General features: G+C 40.0%; 1 protein-coding gene across 4 annotated transcripts in view; it reads right to left on the bottom strand.

Annotated features, from left to right (window-relative positions):
- Positions 1 to 11,714: 11,714 nt before the first annotated feature.
- Positions 11,715 to 25,198, bottom strand: part of TMEM209 (transmembrane protein 209) — a 30,702-nt gene continuing 17,218 nt past the window's right edge. For 3 of the 4 annotated variants that reach the window (XM_020905617.2, XM_020905615.2, XM_020905616.2), the window contains exons 10-15: positions 22,664 to 22,789; positions 20,235 to 20,332; positions 19,082 to 19,196; positions 18,881 to 18,978; positions 17,018 to 17,091; positions 11,715 to 13,464 (exon numbers count right to left, since the gene is read on the bottom strand). In XM_020905617.2, coding sequence (XP_020761276.1) covers positions 13,410 to 13,464; positions 17,018 to 17,091; positions 18,881 to 18,978; positions 19,082 to 19,196; positions 20,235 to 20,332; positions 22,664 to 22,789 — 566 coding nt within the window. In that variant the 3' untranslated portion in view covers positions 11,715 to 13,409. The remainder of the gene's footprint in view (positions 13,465 to 17,017; positions 17,092 to 18,880; positions 18,979 to 19,081; positions 19,197 to 20,234; positions 20,333 to 22,663; positions 22,790 to 25,198) is intronic. The other variant, XM_070465853.1, reaches the window with a different exon arrangement.

Raw genomic sequence — 25,198 nt, 5'->3', positions numbered from 1 at the left:
CGGTCTATGCCTCCGCGAGGGACGCAGGAGGAGGGAGGGGACACGCAGGGCCGCGTGCGGGGTTGAGCCCGGGACAGAGGCCAGCAGGCCTGGCCGGCCCTCACCTGCTGGGGCCGGAGACATGTGGCCTCCTCCTCCTGGCGCCCGCCCCACCCCCACCCCTCCTCAGCAAGGGTAGAGAAGCTTCTGGCAGCAGAGGGGCGAGCATCAGTGACCAGGCCAGGGTGTGAAGAACTCCCTGGTCCTCGAGGAGACATTGGCACGGCTGTGGGCAGGCTAACATCTGGCGCGTGGCAGCTGGGTGACCTCCTGGATCAGGGTGGAGCTGATGCTAGGATAACTCCAGGGCCCAAGAGTGGGAAGAGGCCCCTGTAGACCTTCCTCCCTCTCCCTGGAGGGCAGAGTTCGGGGACAGAAGCGCCCCAGGGCCCCTGGGCAGAGGTGGGCATCCTGTGGCTTCAGACGTGCGCTCGGCCCTGCGTTTCTGAACAGCCCCTCCCCGTGGGCTCCCTGTCACCCCCGGTCTCGGCCCTCTGCTCTCCCCATCTTTGATGAACCCCCGAGAAGCAGAGCCCAGGGGGGAGGGGCCATCGGCTCTGAAAAGGGAATTCTAGGAACAGGGCCGCAGGACGTTCATCTTCTGGGGCTGTAGGGACCAGGGAACCCACACGATGAGGGACCTGGTGGCATGGGGAGCCACTCACAGCTCTCCAGCCTCCGGGGAAGAGCAATTGTAGGGTTTCTTTACCACAGCTCCCCAGGGCGCCAGAAACCTAGTGGACACAGGCCTAGGAGTCATGGGGAGGCAGGGACTGCCTGCGGTGGTGTGACCATGACTGCCAGCACCTCGGGGTGCGTTAGACCTAGACGCTCTCTCCTTCACCCACGGGGTGCAGGTTCTGTCCTTCGGGTCAGAGTGGCGCTGGGAGGGAGCCTGGGGGAACTTCTGCCTCCCTGGAGCTCTTCAGAAACCCCAAGTCCTCAGAGTGTGGGGGGGAAGGGGGCACGGGGGAGGGATCTCAGGCCTGCTCACTGGGAGGGTGTCTGAGGCCAGCAAGGAGGCCCAGAGGCAGAGATGCCCGTGGACTCTGGATCCCAGCCAGGAGCCAGGTGGCCATCAGGCCCCAGGCCCCACCTCGCGAGGCCCCGCAGGAAGCCTGGCACCTCTGCCGGAGCCTGCTGGGCTGCCTTGCCACCACGTCTGCACCCGGGAGAGCCCGCAGCCTGCACGCGCTGCCCTGGGGACTGGATGCGTGACTCAATCCCTGCTTTGCTAATCACTCTGCTCTCCTCTCTCTCGCGTCTCGCACAGCCTTCCTTCCCCTGGAGAAAAGTGTGCCCATCTGACAACTCGCGCGCCTGCTCTCCGTGGCGCATTCATCTGTCCTTGCCCCTGCTTCTGCTCTGCGCAGCCCCCACACTGCCCTCCCCAGCTTGCTGTCTCCTGCTCCAGCCTCCACCAGGATGACTGTCTGCGTGCCCATACCTCACCCCGGCCAGTGTCTGTCAGGGTGAACCCTCTGCTGTGTCAGGCAGCCCTCCTGTAACCTCTCTGCCCACTTACAGGGGCACAGAACCACCGCCAGGAGTTAACTGGGGAGGGAGCGTGGGAACGCAGTGGCCAAGCTCTTCCTTCTCAGGCCAGCCACTCAGCCTTTCCATGACCAGCAGTACCTCCCCTAAAGGGAATCAAGAACAAGGTGACTTTCTGGTTGTTTTTTCTCTGCTTTGACCAGAGCCTGGAAGAAGAGTCTAGCCCAAGAAAGCAGTGGGAAGTCCCAAGACTGTCCAGGGTGCCTGTGACCTGACACCACAGAGCCTGCCTGATGGGAAAAATGACCCCTCCTGCAGTGCAGTCAGGGCGCCCAGGGGGCACAGTGTAGGGGTCAGACTGCTAGAGTGGCTCTGGTACCAGCACCCCGCCACACCCCAGGCACTCACAGATCCTCTCTGAAAGTAGTGAAAAGTCAGACTCTTTGCAACTCTATGGACAGTCTATGGAATTCTCCAGGCCAGAACACTGGAGTGGGTAGCCTTTCCCTTCTCCAGGGGATCTTCCCAACCCAGGGATTGAACCCAGGTCTTCTGTATTGCAGGCAGATTCTTTACCAACTGAGCTATAAGGGAAGCCCCAAGATCCTCTCTGGGCTTCTGTAAAATCAAACAGTCCAACTGTTTGATTCCCAAGGCCATTTCTATGTTTTCAGAGCCATGACAAAGAAAAAAAAAACTCCCCTAAAAGTTGAAGCAGGCTGAAAAGCCAACATTACTTGCCTGTGGGTTTCATGATATATAATAACTCCTTTCTTTTTTTTAAGACTAAATGACTTCACAGGCCTGTGACCTGGGTAGTCATACAGAACCCCACACTTTGAATGGCCCTGTGTTGGGTTTAATGCTCTGTTGTGGCTGTCTTAAAAGTCTTGATAAGTTTTGTACAAGGGCCCCACATTTTTTATTTTACAATGGATCCTGCAGTTGTGATGCTGATGCTGGCTACAAATACTTAGAATGTTGGTCAAGGTGAACCATGGAAAAGTCTGAAGTGTTTTTTGTTTTATAGAATTGTGGCATCTGGAATACAGAAATGTTGGACATTTCCTCATTTTCAGTTCCCTGGGGAAGGCGGAGAGGGTGAGGCAATTAGGAAGCACTTGATGAGAGTTAAATTGTTCAAGGGGACCAGGAGTTCTGTATCCACAGTTACTGTTTTTGCAGTTAGGTGCAGTCAGGGCTCTGGAGATTGATTCAGACATCTCCTGCAGGGAAAGACTACTACTGTTGCCTGATACTCATTATCTGCTTCTTCTGAAGTGCTCAGATTATTAGCTGGTCATGGCCAGAAAAACAACAACAAAAAAAACAAAAACTTTCTCCAGTTTCTTTTGCAGTTAGTTATGTTTGTGTGATTTTGGCCATGCCATGCAGCATATGGGATCTTAGTTTCCCAGCGAGAGATTAAACCTGTGCCCCTTGTTTTGGAAGCACAGATTCCCAACCACTGGGCCACCAAGGAAGTCCTGTCCGTGTGATTAAGTGCTGTTCAGTGGGATGTGTGTGCTACCACCCCTTTGGTATGTGGTCTTCTGTAACATCACAGATAAGTTTGAAACTTTTAGACTAGGATCTGAAGAAAAAACACATGCTATTAGTTGTTATCATTTCACAGTAGAAGTTTATTTAGGAGCGAATTGATAAATGTGGTGTGTGCTCTGTTGCTCAGTCATGTCTAAATCTTTTCAACTCCATGGACTGTAGCCCGCCAGACTCCTCTTTCCATGGAATTTCCCAGACAAGACGGAGTGGGTTGCCATTTCCTACTCCAGGGGATCTTCCTGACCCAGGGATCCAACTTGCATCTCCTTCATTGGCAGGCAGATTCTTTACTGTTACCACTGTGCCACCTGGGAAGCCTAATTGATACATAGATGCCCTTTAGTGTATAGTTCCTCAAACAGGAAGATGAGACTGGCATTCCATCTCTAAGGGGATTCGAGTGGAGGGAGCAGATAATAAGTAAAATATCAGGTATATGCAATGAAGACGAACTGAGCAGGTGGGCTATAGGGATGGTAAGTGCCAGGGATGTCATTTCAAAGGTAACATGAAAGGGTCTGAGGAGGTGATTTTTGAGGAGAGGGCTTAGTGAAGACAGGGAGGAGCTGTTACAGATAGCTGGGGTAAGAACATTTGAGGGAAAAGGATATAGTCAAATTGTTCTGCCAAAAGTGGAAGTCTCTTGAGATTCAGACTTGTATTTCCAATTATCGGTTGTCATCTCCATCTCGATGCCCCAATAGCATCTCAAACTCAACATGTTTAAAATTTCTCTTCTGCTCCAAACCAGTTCCTCTTCCTCTGTTTCTGTTAGTGCTACTAACTTCATATCATAATAAGCTAAACTGAAATGTTGCATTGTGTGCACCAGGTTACCAAGTTGTGACCATTTTTCTTCTACAAATGCTCTCTAGTCTTTTCTGCCACCCCTGGCATCCAGGCCCCGGGATTACTGCAGCAGCCTCCTCACAGATCTCCATGCCTGTAGCTGCTCCAGCTTCTCTCCATCTTCAAGACTGTGCTCAGTCATCTTCCTTCAGCACCACTTTGACTTCCTCTGCTCAGAAAGCTTCAGAGTCTCTACAAATAAAGTCTGCAATCCTTAGCCTAGTAACTAAGGTCCATTCATTCTGGTCCCATCTTCCCATGCTCTTTTAAGTACATCTTTATTTGGATTTTTTGCAGTTTTCCAAAGACAGCTCTTCCTCTCCTGTCTTCATGTCTTGATTCCTTCTGCTTCCTCCTCCTCCTGGAATTCGATTGCCACCTTTCCCATGAAGCCTTTCCTCAGCTCCTTGCTCAGCAGAGCTTTTTCATCCTTTGACCTACAGGATCCTCTTTGTGTCACCCATGAACAGAGAAGCCTGGTGGGCTACAGTCCATGCGGTCGCAAAAGTTGGACACGATTTAGTGACTAAACCACCACCTCCAAGTGTCTTACGGAGTCGACGTACTATAATTTATAAGACCATCTATCACTGACATTTGATGAGTTTTGTTATAGTTGAGCTATTAATAGACTAGAAAGCTATTTCAAAGTGAAAAGGAAATCTTAAGGCTTCTATTCCTAGCACCTAGCTAACTGCTTCAATCAGCATTTGTTGGATGGATGGATAAACAAATGCACACAGTGAACATCCTTAGACATAACTTTTTTTTCTGTTGAATATTTTCCCAGCCAAAGAGTGCTAAAAGAGCATTAACATCTTATATAAAATATTTTAATATAAAATTAACATTCTGGGGGGCTTTGCACATTGTGAAGTGAAAGTATTAGTTGCTCAGTCATGTCCAACTCTTCGCAACCCCATGGACTATAGCCCGCCAGCCTCCTCTATCCTTGGGATTCAGTTGTTCAGTCGTGTCAGACTCTTTGCGACCCCATGGACTGCAGCATGCCAGGCTTCCCTGTCCATCACCAACTCCTGGAGCCTACTCAAACTCATGTTCATCACATCGGTGATGCCATCCAACCATCTCATCAACAGAATACAGTGGAAGAAACATGGAACTTTCAAGCCCAGGTTATAAAAGGCAATAGGCTTTGTCTCTATCTCCCCCTCTTTCTTAAGACACTTGCTCTTGGAATTCAGCCACTATGTTATTAGGAAGCCCAAGCCACATGTAGAGACCACATGTGGGCCTTGTGCCCGCACTCCCAATGATGTCCCCAGTTAATACCCAGAATCAACCACTGAACGTGGGAGTGAACAGCCTTCAGATGATTCAATCATCCAGCCCCACACACTGTGGAGAAGAGAGAAGCCATCCCCATTGTACCCTATCTGAATTCCTGATCCACAGAGAGATACCAATGATTATTGTTTGGGGACAATTTGTTATGCAGCAGAAGTGGCTAAAACACACAGTTAGTCCCATGTTGTGTTCTGAAAGATTTGTAGTAATTTGCAGGTTCACCACAACCTCATGAGCCGTAGTATGTGGCCTCTTTGTGGGCATTGACCTCAAAGTCTGCAAATCTCATCTCTGTTTCTCATCTGTGAGCTCCTTGAGGGGATACATCACTGCGTTTTTATTCTCAGTTCTTAGCAGGCACTTGGTAAATGTTTATCCATTTGTACATTTGTTAGAAGTATATATAACTAGGGTATGCATTGTCCTGGCCAGGAAGCACAGAGTCTGACTGTGTAGTAGACTGAAGCTATCTTGGTTTCCTCATTAGAGAAAGCAGATTCTAGAGAAGTGGCTCAGAGAACACATGCTCTAGTCCAATTACACACAAGCTTGGAGGAAACTATGCAGTGTGTCTGGGAACGGGATAATGGTATCCACTCTGATAATGGATCGGAGTGTTCCCAGCCCTTACAGCTGCTCCTAATACAGCTCCAGCTGTAAGGGCCTGCACGATGCCACCAATTTTGCTTTCTAGTGAGAAACTACCAGCAGATACATGTCTAGATGGTATTTCTCCCACCGCCATGCCTACTGTTTACTACTGAATCAATTTTCATAGAGCCCAGCACAAAGGAATGCATGGAAATGTAGAGCAGGCCCTCTGCCTTTCCTTCTATAAGTTTAGATCCACTGCCAGTTGCCAGCTTCTTGCTTCCTCTCTTCTCTGCCACAGTTCCACTCTCCAGCCAGAGAGCTCTCCGTATGTCCTCTCCCTTTGAAACTGTTCAGTTGTTGATCAACAGAATGCAGTAGAAGAAACACAGAACTTTCAAGCCCAGGTTGTAAAAAGTAATATGCTCTGCCTCTACCTGCTCCCTTTTTTCTCAGGATACTTGCCCTTGGAATTCAGCCACTATGTTATGAGGAAGCCCAGGTCACATGTAGAGGCCACATGTGGGCCTTCTGCCCGCTTTCCCAATGATGGTCTTTAGCACAGAAAGCACACTCAAAAAATTCCAGTCAAAAAAAATAAATGATTGCTTTTCAAGTGAATTCTGTCTACTTAACCCAATTATTAATTCAACAAATATTTACTGAACACCTGACATGCACCTGCCCTCAAGAACAATAAGGAAGTCACAGTCTAACAGAAGCTTATCATTCATAGGAGTTCTGTCCAATCAAGAGACTTGCAGTTTTCCTTGGGTACTTGTTTTAGCATAGCCCCACTATTACAGGTGCCAGGTCAGGGTCAAGAGGGCAAGTCAGCCTGGGGTTGGTTGAGTGGAGAGGTAGGATGTGTGGGAAAATAAAAGTTGTGAGGTGGGAAAAAGAGGAGAGTGAAAAAAACTGGATTAAAACTCAACATTCAGAAAACTAAGATCATGTCATCTGGTCCCATCACTTCATCGCAAATAGATGGGGAAACAATGGAAACTGACAGACTATTTTCTTGGACTCCAAAATCACTGTGGATGGTGACTGCAGTCATGAGATTAAAAGATGTTTGCTCCTTGGAAGAAAAGCAGTGATAGACCTAGACAGTGTATTAAAAAGCAGAGACATTACTTTGCCTACAAATGTCTGTATAGTCAAAGTTATGATTTTTCCAGTAGTCATGTATGGATATGAGAGCTGGAAATGAGCTCTTTGGCAGTATGAGCACCAAAGAATTGATGCTTTCGAACTGTGGTGCTGGAGAAAACTCTTGAGAGTCCCTTGGACAGCACAGAGATCAAACCAGTCAATCCTAAAGGAAATCAACCCTGAATATTCATTGGAAGGACTGATGATGAAGCCAAAGCTCCAGTACTTTGGCCACCTGATGCTCATTGGAAAAGACCCTGATGCTGGGAAAGACTGAAGGCAGGAGGAGAAGGGAATGAGATGGTTGGATGGCATCACTGACTCAGTGGACATGAGTTTGAGCAAACTTCGGGAGATGGTGATAGACTGGGAAGCCAGGTGTGCTGGAGTCCCTGGGGTCGCAAAGAGTCAGACATGACTGAGTGACTGAACAACAATGAGGTGGGAAAAAGTAGCAACTTAGATACAGTAGTTTAAATGAAAAATCATTTCTCTGGCTACACAGAAAAACACCTAGTGTTTTATTGAAGAGACACTGTATGTTAGGATGTGGACTTTGCCTCCAGGTTCTATCCAAGGCACTTGGTCTAAGTGGAGTCTAACCACCACTTTAAGGCAGTGAACTCCAGGAATTCTCAAGATGGCATAAAAAAACTTTAAAGAATTCATGCAGAGCATTTAACTGGAAGCAGAGCATTATACTGAATTTATTTTTAATGTTGGTTAACTAACTTGAGATGGAAGCTGTAAAACACCTTTTCAAACCACCAGGTTTGGGGACTGATGGCTTTAGTACAGACTCCCTTCTGCCAAGTCTCACTTTGACAAGTTAACGGGACTACTCCTCTGCCCCTCAGGGTGTCCAGTGGATGATACCCTCCCCATTAGGAACAAAGGGGGCCTTTCTTTGGAGTTGCAGCTCAGCCAGTTAATGCCTGTATTCCTGGCCAAAACTATCACAGAGCTCCTGGTTCCAGTCTACACACCATGTATTTGAGGAAGAATCATGCCTGGCTTCGACTTCTGAAAAAACAAATTTTGCCCCCAACAGAGCAGATCACCACCTTCTGACTTTCTTCCTGTGGGATGCAGTTCATGAAAGCAGAGTCTGATTCAGGGTTGTTATTTTTTCCTTCTAGTTTAGAAATGGTAAAGGAGGGAGACAGTGTTTTTCTTGGTAGACCAGAAAGCGCAGCCTTCAAGATACAAGGGCATTACTGTCTCTGATTGGGGAATGGCCAGGTCTGGGGTCGGGGAAGAAAATAGGGAGCAGGAGGCAGATCCGGCTGGGCTAGGAGAGTAGGGCTGGGTGTGAGTGTGTCAAGGCATGAAGATCTATATACATCTCAGCACAGTCCAAGAATGATAGGGTTGCTTTACAATGCCAAAACAGCCATTTCCTAGTTTTATATTAATGTTATTCTGAAAGACTTTTTTATTTTTTAAAAAATACTTATTTGGCCATGTCAGGTCTTAGTTGAGGAATGCAGGATCTTCGATCTTAATTGCAGCATGTGGGATCTAGTGCCCTGACCAGGCATTGAACTCGTGCTCCCTGCATTGGGAGCAGAGTCTCAGCCACTGGACCACCAGGGAAGTCCCCTGAAAGACTTTTTAAGTCCATTTTTTCCCTTACCCTAAAGCACACTGATTGTTTTCATTCAGCTTCTCAGTGATCACTGAGGTATGAATATCTTTCTTATGCCCAGAAATCAGTGTAAAAGGTTAACTGCCCTGCCCCAACAGTGACAGAGTTCAGTCCTTCCAAGTCACAACTGGTTCAAGCCAGTGGCTCTTCTAGCCAGATGGACTGTGGAATATTCAATTTGCTTTGGGGGCATGAAAGGATTTAGTTATAACTTTACATTTCATCCTTAGTAGTGCCTGAGATTGTTTGCATGTTGACTTTGCTGTGGAATATCTCTGGGATCACTGCTGTCCTGGGTAAACAGGATTCTGGGCACACATGAGGTTGTTCTCTATACCTATCCTGCCGTACTGGACTCTTCTTCCTAAGGCTGACTGAGGTGCCACCCTCCATAGAATCCATAACCTATTCCCCAAGCCAGTGCGGTTCATTCGGTGTGGAAATGGAATTACTGATGACCATTCAGGGATCAAATTAGAGACGTGGCTCAGAGCTAATGCCTAACAATCCTGCAGTCTCAGCACAAAGCCACTGGCATACGCAGTGAGACACGGTAATGTCACTGGGGCCTAAGAAGCACAGGTGCTGATTGTGCAAACTGCTCTCACTCCAAGTGGCCAACCACCTGTTCCCCCCACCCCCTCCCAGATCCTTCCCAAAAGGCTTTTTGCGGGAGATCCCAGCCCTCTGCTGCTTGGCCCTATCTATAACCTGGGGAGTGCTGTGACTGAAGCCACCTGGACAGATGGTTGGGCCAGCTGACCTCTCCCAGGTCCTCACAGTGGACCCTGTAGCATCTGGGCCAATGTGCTGCTGTTAAGTGCAATGGCCTCAAACCAGTTCATTAAGGAAGATTCCCCAAGAGAACAAGGAATTGGCTGTGTGTTTTCCTAACGCCTACACTTTTTAGGCAGTGTCCCCGCTACAGCTCTTCAGGCGAGAAATGTTTCCTCCTTCTTAGTGTTACAGGCTTCCCTGGTGGATGAAATGGCAAGAGTCCACCTGCAATTCAGGAGACCCTTGGTTTGATCCCTGGGTCAGGAAGATCCCTTGGGAAAGAAAATGGCAACCCACTCCAGTATTCTTGCCTGGAGAATTCCATGCACAGAAGCGCCTAGCAGGCTACAGTCTGGCTGCAAAAGGAAAGCCAGTGCTCCTTGCTGCTCAAAAGATATCCTTTGAAAAGAACTCAAGCCTTTCCCAAAAGGTAGCTTTCAGTTCAGTTCAGTTGCTCAGTTGTGTCCGACTCTTTGTGACCCCATGAATTGCAGCACGCCAGGCTTCCCTGTCCATCACCAGCTCCCGGACTTTACTCGAACTTATTTCCATCGAGTTGGTGATGCCATCCAGCCATCTCATCCTCTGTCGTCCCTTTCTCCTCCTGCCCCCATCCTTCCCAGCATCAGGGTCTTTTCCAGTGAGTCAACTCTTTCCATGAAGTGGCTGAAGTATTGCTTTAGCCATCGTCAAATTCGGCCTGAACAGCAGCAGGGCTCAGACCAGTGGAACACTGGATGAGACAAGCTACGAGAACCCACCAAGACTAAAAGTCACTTCTCAATTCACTCATATGGCTGCTGAGTGCCAAAAAAGGGGGAAAGACCTAATCACTTTGGAGGAGAAATTAATGCCGGCTGCAGCGGTCAGGATCAACTCCCCCAAATAGTAGGTTTAATGAGAGCAAAGTCTCAAGGGAAGGGCAGAGGGGAGGGGACATCCCAGAGATCAGGAAGAGCAGGAGGTACATGTGCAGAGAGCCCAGCAAGGAGCAGCCTACATTGACTAAAGCCAAGGATCCAGGTGGATAAGGCTAGCCTCGGGCCACACTGTGGAGGGCTTTAAATGTCAGGCCAAGGAATTTACCAGAACAAAACTGATCAAACAGGTGTTTTAGGAAAATGAATTTGAGGAGGACATGCAGGATGAATTGGAAAATCTGGAAGCATGGCAACAATTAGGAAGCTGTGAGATTAATTAGGCTGTTGTAGTAGTCCTATGTGAGTTGATAAGGATATAAATGAGCATAGTGGCAGCAGAGATGGAAAGGGACAGCTGCAAGAGACATTGTTAAGAATGGATGAGGCTGCTGCCTGATTGGACTGGGGACCCAGGGAGCTCAAGGGATCAAGATGGAAGCAGAGTGTTGAGTGTGGGCGACTAGTAGGACAATGAACAGAGAAAGGGATATGAGAAGAGGGAGCTGTTTCAGTACATATGAATTCAGTGCCACACATGAAGAATGTGCAGGATATCCAAGTGGAAATGTCTGACAGGTCACAGGAAATTTAACACTAGAGCTCAGGAGAGAGTTACAGTTGGTGATAAACTTGGGAATCAAGTGCAGGGTAAGTCATAGAATGAATGAGACCTTGAAGAAAAAGCATAAACAGTGAGACAGAGGACCAAAGCCTGACCTTTAAGGAATGCCCTCATTCAAAGGATTTATATATATATATATATATATATATATATATATATATATATATTACAAAGCTGAGTTTAGAAGTGCCAACTATATATATGCTGCTTGTCTTCACCACTGAAATATCAGCTTTAAGTGTGTATCTGTTTGAGAAAGCCAAGCAACACAGTATTATGTCACAGTAGGAACTAAATTATAAACACCTAAACATGCTTCTAAAAAAAATCTGGCTGAAGAAAAGGCTGATATTCATAAAGAAAAAAGAATGATACAGTGAACATAATCTAGAAGATTAAGTGTATTTGACCCCATAAGGATGAGTCAAGTGAAGAAAAATTTTAAGAAATATACTATAAATAACATTAGAGAAAAGATTATTTACTCAGAAGTACCAAAAAATTTAATTTGCAATGCAGTATGTTCTTGAAGTATGAATTCAAACTAATTCATTAAAGTATTTTTAATAAAAGCTATAATAAGTATATGTTGGCTGAGATATTTGTGAAGACAAATTAATATATGAAAGCTACCCATAGTAACCCATACCACCCTTAGTAGGCAAACAAAGTCTTTCCTTTTTTAACATGTACCATTAGACTTTATGTGAAATACTTAGTATATATATTGCATTTTTGACACATAAACTTTAATATAAGAAATGACACATTATCTTTTATTTTTTATAATTGTGAAGTAGATACACAAACTTTTGAAATGGTAGGCTTAGACTGTAACATGTTCTTATATTTAACATGTTCAATTGATATTTTATCCTAACAAACAAATTTAGCACATATCAAAAGCAGTTATAAGATAGAGACCTCCTTTTTTTTGACATCTGACTTTTTAAAAGCAGGAAAAAGATTTACAAATTATATAAAAGCAGCAGCATATATAACACCAACATGGAGTTTTGGAGAAGATACTGGTTTTCCAGGTAAAGCAGTCTCTAATAATATGTCAACCCAGAAAACATACACAGATGCTAGGTAGCCTTAGATATACTACTTATACATTTAAAAAAATAGATGGAGAGTCAAGGAAAACTTACAAACTTGGTAATTTCCTACTCTCCAGATATTTTGAACACATCTAAGAAATTTAAACAGATAAGATAGCATATGATCTTAAAGAACGGAACTCAATATTAGGGAACAGTGAAACCGAGTTATTAAAACCAAGGCAATTGTTTTCCTGATGTCTTCAGCCTCTTGACTAAGACCTAAATAGTTTAATTCTATCAGCTAAATTTAACCCAAGTTGACTTTTTATTTTTCTATTTAGTTTATGGTCTTTTATTCACATCAAGTCTTTGATGTAATTTTACATTCACAGCACATTACAATTCAGACAAGGTGTGTTTCAAGTACTTAAAAGCCTTAGGTGGCTGCTGGAATTGAACAGCTCAGGTGTAAAGAGACATAAAGAGATGCACGTGCAAGTGTGATTTCAAACCACTTCTTGGTGATAAGAAGCTAAGTTGAAAGGTACCGGGAGAGAGAACAGTCAGAGGGCCTGGGGGAATGGTGGTGGTGGTGGGAATGGAAAGGGGACGGGGAGGGATAATCCCTTGGGAAAGTAACATTTAGGCAGAACTTATAAGGGTACTGAGGAGGGCCAGAAAGACCAAGAGTGGGGCAGGAATGTCTCAGGCAGTGGGAGTGCATGGAGGCCACTGAGAGGGCCAGCCTGGCTGGGGCAGGGAAGGAGAGAGGTAAGGCAAGACTGGAGTGGAAAGGGCGAGGGCATCACAGAGACCATGCAGCATTTTTCAAACCATGTTCAAAAACTGTGAACTTCATAGAGAGCTGGCTTTTTAAACATTAATACCATCAAACCTCTTTCAGTAGTATTTTAAAAATACACAAGAATTAGCATTATTTAGAAGTTTATCTCATTTCTTTAAATCTGGGCCTTGGGCTGATTTGCCAAATACTGGGGAAATATAGACATTTTAAAAAAATGAGCAATTTGCTTGTTTCTTTTTAATTATTTATACTAAATAACTCAACTGAAAAAACAATTTTGTGGGGAACAATCAGGTGAATGATTCTTATTTGGTGGTTACAATGAAGAAGGACTCGAATTAATTAAGGGGTAACTGCAGTGTTTTGCTCAACAAAAATCTGAAGGGTTGTGTTTTTTTTCTGAAATGATAAAAAATTGAAGGTAATTTTCTTGGTGTAGAATATGTTTCATACTAGCTATTTTCTGTGTATATCTAAAGAGTCTGTAACATACACATAGTATCTTATATCAGAAGGAGCAGTGACTCAGATGCTTAGATTCAACTTTTGATTCAGTCAAATAAAGTCCAAATATTTGGAATTAAATTATCCACTACTCTCCAAAAATCCACAAAATATTCACACCAGATAGGCCAAGATTAACTCTCCTAAAAAAGGAAGAAAAAAAAATTAGTGAAATTGATTGCCAAGCATTTAAGGTCTTTTTTTCCCCCAAATAATAGAAGTCTTTACAAGGAATACAAATTTAATTGACATTTAGTGCTTTTCTGCAATCAGTTATGTTATACATGGTTTATCAGGTAAATTCTAGTAACAGTAATTACTTTATTACCTGTGCTTAAAACCCAAATTTAGAACAGTTTATGGAGTGTTGAAAATTAATTTTTCAGTGGAACTCAAGAACTATTACAACAGATAGAGTTAACAGGACAATTTTAGCAAGTAAGTAAAAGTGTCAATTAAATTTTTTAAAATGGAGATTTAGAGGTGCTAGGCCTCTTAGAGAACTTTACATATTTGATTTCAATTAGGAGTTTTCTAATTATTTGGGATACTTCAGTAAATATGGGTATTACTAATATAGCTTAAATTAAGCCTTACTGCACATAATATAAAGAAAAATCTACTCCAGAGAGTAATACAGCTGTATTCAAAGTAAGAGGGAAGGAGAAGAGGGCCGCAAGAGAACAATGACCCATCTAACAGGATGACAGTCAAAGGAGCACTACACATCTCTACTATCTGGAGCTAGAAGAGTTTTAAGCAGTTGCTTTTGGGAGGTGGGCTTGGGGAATACTGGGAATGCCTTATTTCTGTCATGAAATTTTAGCACACTGTAACTTTAAAAATTATGAGTATGTATTAATTTTGATAAAAAATTTTTTTTAATGTACCAAAAATGCCCTTCAGAGTTTCATCAACTGTGTTTTCTCAGTTCTCCATATCCTCAACAACATGGCAAATGAGAAATTTCAGTATGATAGGGAAAAAACAAATTTTAATTTTGGCTTGCTTGTAAATGAGACTAAGCCTCTTTTCATGTTTATCAACCATCTGCACAACACTCTTCTATGAAAAAGTCTTTCGTTCATGTCTTTGACCATTTTCTGTATTTTTCTTTTCTAATTTACGTGCTCTTTATATATGATGGATATTAACTTAGCTTTGCTCTAAGCATTACAATTATAATGCCTTGTCTCAGTTTGTCACTTAGTTTCAAACTTCATTTATGGTGTCTTTTGCTAAACAGGACACTTTACTGTGCAGTCAATTCTGTCTAGATTTTTTTCCTTCTTGGGAGTAAAACATTCATCTCATTCCAGTAACTGCACAAATACGTGGCACTGAATTGATAATGTATTTGTATGAATCTGCCGTATTATGGGCATGATTCTAAGTGGACTATATTTGAGCCGCTTGCTTATTTCCTTTGTGATGCAGGAGGGCAGTTTTTAACATTTGGTTGTCCTACAATGTATTAAAAAAATCAATCATATTTTAAAAGCTAGTAATTTCAAAGTTTTTTTCCCCTGGATTAAAAAAATCCCAAATAAATAAAACACAGATTAGTTTTAGTCTAAAAAGTTTCACTTATGTTTCCACATATAAGGGGCTCAGTCAGAGAAGATAAGCACTTTAAAAACTGTATCAATTCTTTTGGGCCTCTGAGTAAATCACTGCCCCACTAAGTACTTTGAAAGATTTTACATTTGTATGTATTTGACAAACTACATATGGCACTCAACACAAGCTTGTATCAACTATCAATTTGGATTTTCAGAGGAAAACATAAATTTTCAATTAAAATAAAAAATTCACTATTTAAAATACTGCTAAATTAATTCCCCACTTCAAAAAATAAGACTTCCAGAAACACTTTTAAATGAAGAATTACAAAACCACAGCACATTCCATCTTTCTAATACATGTATATCTATAACCAAATGCTGCTAGAAAATTTAGGAAAAAAGTCTATTTATTAACACAGAAAAATATCCAAGCTATACCATAAGATTAAAAGGCAGCTCACAAGGTAATATGTTTGGGTACAATATATTTTTAAACAAAATGAAAAATAAAAACAAAATCAACTTTCTCCATAAAGTAACTGGAAAAACATACACCTCAAACTGATAACCCAGTGGATACCTTGAAGGAGTGGCACTGAGAGCAAGCTGATCAGAGGGGAGTTCTCACTTTCTAGTTTATACACTACTGTATTGTTTAAACGTTTCTATATTGAGCATGCGTTATTTTTGTAGTTAAAAAATAAAAAAGAACCACGGTAGCAGAGATGCCTGACAAAAACGAGTTTCTTATTTAATCTTTCTTACATTAAAAAAATACATGCTACAGGAAGCTGATAAATTTCTTAGAAAGCTGTTTATAAATTTCAGTTTATGTCCCCCAAAATCTTTGCATCTAATATGTTTAATTAAAGACAGGAGTTTGTCTTTCTCCAGTGCAGTGCTGTCCAACAGAATATAATATATAACCTTAAAAACTAAACAGTAAAAAGAAACAACTGAAAATAATTTTAATAATATATTTCATTTAACTCAGTATATCCAACATATTATTTCAACATGTAATCAATATACAAAATTATTAACGAGATATTTTACTTCATTATTTGATACTAGGTCTTTAAATTCTAGTCTGCGTATTTCACACTGTAGTGCATGTGTACATGCTCAGCATGTCTGACTCTTTGCAACCCCGTGGACTGTTGCCCTCCAGGTTCCTCTGTCCATGAAATTTCCCAGGCAAGAATACTGGAGTGGGTTGCCACTTCCTCCCCCAGGGGATCTTTTACATTGACAGCCCATCTCAACCTAAACTAGTCATGTTTCAAACACTCAATGCCACACACATGTGGCTTGTGGCTGCTGTGTAGGACAGTGCCGTTCTAGAACCTGTATTAAATAGGACGTGTAAATAGAACTGAACAGAAACATGCAGATCAGAGCTGAAGAGACTGATGCTTTCTATTCAGCTCGTCCCTTTTCATTTTTTTAGGCTCAGGTTACTTAGTGCAGGCAGAGATGCACCCAGAACCCAGATTCTCAGACTTCTAGCCCATGCATTACCAGATTTATCCAGCATTAGCTGGGGTCCATTTACTTCACATATTGTTTTAAAGCAGTGAAATTTCAAATCACCAAAATGACAAGACAGCAATTTTGAGTTTACTGTAACTGTATGTGAGCTTCATTACTAAATATTTAGAAGACACAAAGTAAATAATTTCAACTGACCATTTTTCCACTCCAATTAACAGTATTATGGAACGGATGCTGAGTCAGTCTCTTTGGAAGTGTAAATATTTTGCAGAAGGCTCTGTGTCTGAAATGGGATAGCCTGAACAAACAGGACTCCAGTTGGTTTGTTTTTTTAAATTTTAAAGTGGCTAGAGCTGGATATATCCAAATTGTCCCTCTGGGGGACACCGCTGTAAAAGCCAATAATGTGGTTGAATTTCCTTTTTATTCATAGGGAAATGGAGGTTCCAAGGAATTAATGGACTTGCTCAAGATGGCAGAACTGGTTAGTGTAAGTGCTGAGCCAGTAGTAGAAGCCATGTCTTGAATTGTTTAGTCCACAAATCTTTTCAGTGTATGATGCTGCCTTCTGCAGAATCCGAACATAAGAAAAACTGTATGAAATAAGTACTTGTATTTTTAAAGCATAAATACCTACCCAAGCATTCCTGACTCTTTGGTTTTTATAATGTAGAGGAACATCAACAACGTATGAAACATGTTATTTCGGCCCTGGAACAAAGGAAAAGACCCAGCAAGATTTAAACCAAACCAAAATAAAAATTCAGTCTGAGAGTAAGTGCGGATCCTATCAATTTATATTCTGCTAATTCAGAATTCCATGTAATTCAGGCTTTCATTCATTCATTAAACGAAGTGCCTACTTTTGTGCTATAAGTGGGACTTCTGTGGTGAATAAATCAGAGAGGATCCATGTAATCAAGGAGCTTAAAGTCTAGCAGAAGGAAAGGCAGACAGGAAACTCAGAACTAACATGTGATGAATGTTATGGGAGAGGAGGAGGTGCAGGGTGCCATGGGAACGAATACATAAAAACCAGAGCAGTGAAGCAATGCCTCCCTGAGAAGAGATATTTTTAAGTTGAGACCTGAAAGATAAGCAGAAATAAACACACTGGGAAGTTCACACAAGGGGAGCAGCATTTACGAAGGACTGGATGGGAGATACTCTGAAGTTAGTACCTCTATATCCTACACACAAAACACTATCCCAAAAATTAACAGCTTAAACAAAAGTGTTGAGATTAAAAAACCTTTAATCACACTTTAAAATACATTATGGGGACTTCCCTGGTGGTCCAGTGGCTAAGACTCTGCACTCCCAGTGCAGGAGACCCAGGTTTGATCCCTGGTCAGGGAACTAGATCCCACATGCTGCAACAAAGACTCAACTCACCCAAATAAATAAATATTTAAAAAATAAATAAAATAAAATACATTATGATATATAACAGTTTAAGTAATATATTAAATGTAAATTTATTTTATCTACAAGGGACAAGGCAGCATTTTGCTAGCACTAAAATCAAACTATTAATAGCTCCTGATTTAGATTTTCAGTTTACTGATTACCTTATACCTGTCCACTCTGATTTAAGTGTTTTGACTAAAATATCTTTAGGATATATGATTTTTAAAGATAGTGTTTCTTTAAATGGCCTAAATTATTTACACTTACAAAGCTGAAACATTAAACTTAAAAAAAAATGAAATATCCTCTCCTGGGTATCTGACAGAATGAAGGATACAATTTATGATTTAGTCTACATAAAATTTCTTTAGTAAAGATGCTGGTAACAAAATAACCACAAAGGTCATCAACAGAACTGTTTATAATTAAGAGTAAAATGCCTGGATAGAAGTGTAAACTGGTACAATAAAATTTTTCATATAGGAATTTGATAATATATTTTAACAGCCTTGAAAATATTCTATTACCTAGAATTCCACTTTTGGACTTTGAGCTAAAAAATTACCCAAAATACAGATAGTCATATACATAAAGGTATTTATGACAATGAAGGATTAGAAACATCCAAAATATCCAACTGCAGGGAGTGGCTGGTTTCATAAATTATATCTTTATTATGAAGTTTTAAAATAGTTATTAAAAAGTGTTTTTATGAAGACTTTTAAAGTCATGGAAAATTATGTTATGTTAGTTTTTTAAAGGATATAACACTATACAAATATGATTTCAACCCATAAAAAAGTACAAAGAAAGACCAAAATGAAATTAAAAAAAAAAAAAAAAACAAAAACACCAAATAGTAACTGCTTCCTCTAAGTAATGGAATGAATTTTTCTTCCTTTTCTTCATACTTTTCCAAATTAAGTATATATTACTTTCAGAATTTTTAAAAAAGGGGTATATAAAAATAGCACTTTCCCCCTAACTTAAGAAGTTTACCTATTTCATAAAGAGAATCTAATTTTAAAAGAAATATCAAAGCAAGTCATCCATGACCATTAGTAATAGCAACTGCTATATTTAGAAGTACCTTTGGAAGATTGTAGACATGACGCTGGTAGATTAGCTCATAATGGGGAGGGTTGATAGCACTCTGATAAATGCAGAAAACATTCTCATTTGTCACATCTATAAAGGAAAATAGGCTACATTAAAAAATGAACAAAAAGCCCCCACTACATTATTTCATGTGAAAAGCTCAACTCATTCTTTTAGGAGAGGTTGTTTATACCTGGTTTGTTTGGTGTCTGAACAAAGTGTTGAGAAGTAAATGTTTTTCCATCAGGATATTTAGGATGTGGAGGTAATCTGGAATCAAGGTAGGTGCAAAATACATGCATGATGATCTGAAGACAAAGAAATAATTTTTCAAAGTCAGCATGAAAACCTATGTGTGTAAAGTATTTAGCCTCCAACTAATAAAAATAAATGAAAAAAAAAAAAGAAAAGAAAACCTATGTGTGGTACTTTTCAAACATCTGTTTATGATTGCAATTTTTAAATTTTTCCCCAGAGAAAGAATTAGCAAAAATGCTTTCAAGTGGTTATATTTGTAAGATGAAATCTATAAAATGAAAAGATAAAAGACATTCCTACTTTTGTGTTAAGTGGATTATTCACCCTCATATAGTTAATTAACAGCAAAATCAAGATAAAATACACATATATTCAATTCTTGAGTATCAGCATTTAAAACTTCATTTTCACATGCAACAGTCATTTAAAAAAAACAAACATAATTTTGAGAAACTTTTAAATGCTCAAAACTTTATAGTCTTTGATCTCATAAATCTAATTCTAGGAATCTTTCTTAAAGTCATAACCCCAAATTAAAAAGAAACATACATTATGTTACTCCCGACAGTATTTAAGATAGAAAAACAAAAATCCCCCCCTCCACTACATATTTCCAAAACTTTTAGGTCAGTTAAATGACAGTGAGTAATAATGCAAATACTTAAACACTGAAAAGTGAAAAAAAGCAGGACACAAATTTTACAATTACATCTATCATAAAAACATTAAAAATAGCACAATCTAAGTAAAGAAAAAATAAGAAAATACACCAAAATATTAACAGTGGTTGGGTTAAGACGCCAGTACAATTTTAATTTTTTATTTCTACTTAATTTCTAAAGTTTTTTTATTTAAAAACATTTTTTTCAAATTTTTTTTTTCTTTTTCAGCCATGGCTTGCAGCTTGCAGATCTTAGTTCCCTGACCAGGGATTGAACCTGGGCTTACAGCAGTAAAAGCAGTGAGTCCTAACCACTGGACCACCAGGGAATTCCCTCTAAGTTCTTTTAATGCTTATTTTATAATGGAAAAATAGACCCATAACAAAAATGTCAAACTGAGAAAACAAAATAAAACTGAGGACTTACAGCAGAATCAGTGGGCAGGTCTGTATCCCACTTGCGACCTTTAAAGTCTCCACCTCTATTCCATCGAAATGAGCTCATACAGCCTCCCTGAGAAAGTTCTGTAGCAACAGAGGTGAAATTTAAAAAGCTTAGAGTGTGTAAGAAAGAAGGAGAAACAGGCCAAGGGGTTACAGCAAGGAAAGCACGTCATCTTAAAAACCCAATCAAAACATTAAAACGAAGAAATACACGATATAAAAAAATTAATTTAAATAGCACCATGAAGAAAGAATAAGATAAATCCAATGTAAGACATGATTACTGTTCTGGATTCTTAAAAAGGCAATGTCACATGGGGGGAAAAAAGTTGGCAGAACTGTTTTAGACAAAGAGACCAAAAAAAGAGAAAGCAACACAATGTAATGTGTGAACATAAACTATTCCAGTTAGAAAAAAAAGGGGTATATAACAGTCTCTGGACAAATGGGAAATCTAAATATAAACTGGATTATTAGATATAGCAATATTCATTCTTAAGGTCTGATAATTGCATTACGGTTATGTAGAATGTTCTTACTTTTAGGAACTCATGTGCTGAGAAGTAATGATGTCCACAATGTTAGAGCAAAAAAAATATGTGTGTATATGTAAAATGCATGTGTATGTATATATAGAGAATCAAATATGGTAAAAGGATGGTAATTGTTCAATCTAGAAGCCCCATATAAATGTTCACTGTGTTTGTTAAACATTTTTGTATACTTGACATATATATATATACACACACACACTCTGTATATATGTGCACACACACATCTTTTTTTGGATGTAAAAATATCCTGTTAGTATGAGGCAAAGTGAAGAGTTAGTCACTCAGTTGTGCCTGACTCTTTGCAACCCCATGGACTGTAGCCTGTCAGACTTTTTCATCCATGGGATTTTCCAGGCAAGAACACTGCAGTGGGTTGCCACTTCTCCTCCAGGGGATCTTCCCAAACCAGGGATCAAACCTGGGTTTCCCCACATTGGCAGGCGGATTCTTTATCACTGTGCCACCTGGCTATGTATATAAGCTATATACTTCATAAGATAAAAATATGAGGTGTGATCACTGTGGTTCTCTTTTTAAAAGGCCTTTTCTTCTTCTACAGATACATATCAAGATCCTTGCATATAATCTGATGATGACATATAGAACTGGCCTCAAATAATGCAGGAAGGGAGGATGTAGCTGGGAATATGGAAAGGGTAAGGGCTGCACAGGGACTGATGGCTGCTAGAACTGGGTGCTAGGTATAAGAAGGCTGAGCAGACTCCTGTGTCTAGTTTTAAATATGTTTTAATTCTCCTTATACAGAACATTTCTGGGGCGAAGGAGAGGGTGGGACGAATTGAGAGAGTAGCACTGACATACACTACCATGTGTAGGACAGCTAGCTAGTGGGAAGCTGAGGCACAGCGCGGGGAGCTCAGCTCTGTGATGACCTAGAGGGGTGGGACTTGGGGGCAGTGATGGGAGGGGAGGATATATGTACACATGTATGGTGGAAACTAACACAACATTAGAAAGCAATTATACTTAAAAAAAAAGTCATGATAAATGTTTATTCCTGAACCCTAGTCTAAACCTAGAATACAGAAGGGGCAACATAACGCTTGCAAATTAAGATTTATGATAAATCTAAAAAGTGAGATAATATTTCTAAAACTTGTTTTAGTGATGAGACCATTTTACAGAGTATCCAAATAAATGTAGGGAGGCATAAACAGAGTATGTGGGGGTATCAGGGAGGCCAGATACCCTGATTCTCAAGTTAGTCTCCCAAGAAGACTGTGTACGTGTATACACGAGCACATGCTCTGTCACTCAGTCATGTCTGACTCTTTGAGACCTCACAGGCTGCAGCCCGCCAGGCTCCTCTGTCTACGGGATTTTACAGGTGAGAATACAGGAGTGGGTTGCCATTCTCTTCTCCAGGGGATCTTCCCAACCCAGGAAAATAACCAGGGTTATTTTCCCCAAACAATCAGACTATAACAGAAATATAAAGAAGCAACATCTTACACATGACTTATAAAAACTGAAAGAAATAAGATCAGCAAATAAAAGAATGTCATTGTGGCATCCATTCTTGGTGGTTTAAGAATAGAAAACGAATGAAATACTCATGTAAGCCCATTTAGCTCATATTTAAATTTCCCTATACAGGACAAAATTATTACTGTATTCAAGTATAACTACATTATTTTGACCATTTTTAAGCATATGAAATATAAAACCCCAAACTTGTCCAAGTATTAGCCTTAATGAAGCCATAATGTGTATTTATAAAGTAAGATCATACTTAGTGATAATAATGAAAAAAAATTTCTTTCCCATGTTACCTTTATAAAATTTCAAAGTAGTGAAACAGTTCTCATTTTTTTTCCCTCTTCAAATCAATAATTACCTTTGATCCTTTCAAACAAGTATTCCTGATTTGGAGTGAGGTCTAGATATTGCACGATTGTATTCAGAGTTGGAATGAGTGGAGCTTTGACTAAAGCAGCCTGTTTCAAGCTAGTAATACTAGCCTCTGTTAAAATTAAAACACACAGGACACACAGGTTATTCTTCATGTGGACCTTCAAAAAAACTTCAAATGCTCTTCCCTGAATAGACGTTGAAGGAATAAATAAAAGCAATGATAGTTTATCTTAACAACCTGCATCATCTACTTTACCTCCAATTTACTTGACCATTTCTGGCAAGGTGGCAGCTATATAAACAACTAATACACAGGAGATTCTTGCGGGGTGTATATATTAATAAAAAGATACACAATAGCTTTCAAAATCAGATTGAGTTAAAAGATGTCTATTATGCCACTGACAGGTGAAAACTTTATGACAGTGATTTCTCTCATTTCATGAAAGACTACTATCCAAAGAAATTAATAAACCAACAGAAAGTTTCAAAATGTCCAACTTTAACTTTACTATACAATGTTGAGAAAAGAGGCTTTCTTATAGGTGACATTATTGCTAGACTATAAATTGGTTTAAGCTTTTTGAAGGATTATGTACAAAGGCTTAATACATTTATACCTATTGAACTTACAACTTCACCTCTCAGAAATTATCCTAAAGAAGTAATTATAAATGTACATAAATATTTAGGTAAAAGGACATTTACTCACAGCACTATTAGTAACATTAAGGGGAAAAATCTTCTTTAAATGACAAAAGATCAGTTAAATACAATATATTACATTAAAAAAAAGAAATATAAACTAGCCATAAAAATAGTACCGGAAAAAAAAATAGTACTGGAGAATAAATACTTAACAAAAAGAAAAAGTGGAGGGAAAAAAGGAGGTATGACTTCAATTAAAAATATATACACATACATATTATTTGCTCAACTCCCAAATACATACTTTTCACATTTTAATGTTCTTAAATTATGATATAACGTACAACTGATATATACAGTATCATAGTATCTTTCTCCAAAAAAGAATACACGACTATGACTAAAACTTACTGATTTTCCATTTTTTTTTTTTTTTTTAATTTACGGACAATTGCTTTACAGAATTTTGTTGCTTTCTGCCAAATAAAAACATGAAATCAGCCATAGGTATACATATGTCCCCTCCCTCTTGAAAGATCTTTCTATGAAAACTAAAACTGAACAGTTTTCATGATTAAAGTAAAAAACAAAACAAAAAAACTGACTGACTGTAGTTATCTCCTGAAGTACAATCACAGGTAATATTCTTTGTGTATTTCTACATTGTTGTTTAGTTACTAAGTCGTGTCCAACTCTTTTGTGACCCCATGGACTGTAGCCCACCGGACTCCTCTGTCCATGGGATTTCCCAGGCAAGAATACCGGAGTGGGTTGCCATTTCCTTCTCTTTCCAAATTTGCTACAGTGAACATACACATGTTGTTTTTGTAGTGATAAAACATGCTGTTCTTTTCCAAAAAGCATATCAAACTGGTAAAATGTGAAACATACTTACTTTTATAGCTTATAAAAAATCTCAAAAAAGATAACTGTAAGTTCAAATAATACTACAAAGACCTAGAAAGCAACCCTTCTAACTTTGGAGTCAGAGAGCTTTGGTCTCAAATCAATGCTCTGTGACACTGGGCTAGTTACTTTACCTCTCTGAGTCTTAGCGGCCTGTTCCATAAAATAGGCACTAAAAGCTAGCTTTCAAGGTTAATGTGAATGTGTGTACATTATATATAAAACATCTGGGGACTTCCGCAATGCAGGGGGCCCAGGTTTGATCCCTGGTCAGGGAACTAGATCCCACATGCTGCAACTAAGTAAGACCCAGCACAGCCAAATAAATAACTAAACAAAAAAATCTGGGCGCTCAGTAAATAGGTGTTTTATTGTTGTTCAGCGGCTCAGTTGTGTCTTCCTCTGTGACCCTTGGCTGCAGCACGTCCCGCTTTCCTGTCCTTCACTATCTCCCAGAGTTTGCTCAAACTCAAGTCCACTGAGTCGATGATGCCAGTACTTTGGCAATGTACAATTCTACACTTAACCCAGAGAATAAAGACTGATGAAAAGATACCCAAAGCAAGTGGAAAGTGTTAATATGCAGTTCAAAGCTTTTACGTATTTCAAAGAGAAATCCGTTCTCTAGAAATATCTGGTTGACTAAAATACTCCTTATAATTTTGAAACTTAATGACTTAGCACTAAGTAAATTAGAGTATATATACTTTAGGCAAATTATATTATACTAAACCTTAACAGTTTTATTTTTAGCAGATAAATTGAAAATGGGGGATTTAAAATTAGCATTGTTATACATTTTTTATTCTTTGTAAAATTTTGTAATTAATATCTAATAAGCGACTTGTATCTTGAATATACAAAGAACACCTACAACTCAATAATAAAGACAACTCAATTTAAAAATGGCTAAAGGCGAAAAAAAAAATGGGTAAAAGATGTGAAAAGGTGTTTTTCCTAAGAA

Source organism: Odocoileus virginianus, chromosome 1, assembly GCF_023699985.2.
Source record: "Odocoileus virginianus isolate 20LAN1187 ecotype Illinois chromosome 1, Ovbor_1.2, whole genome shotgun sequence".
NCBI lineage: Eukaryota > Metazoa > Chordata > Mammalia > Artiodactyla > Cervidae > Odocoileus > Odocoileus virginianus.
The sequence above is the reverse complement of the archived record's forward strand: the minus strand, read 5'-3'. Positions and strand labels throughout refer to the sequence as shown.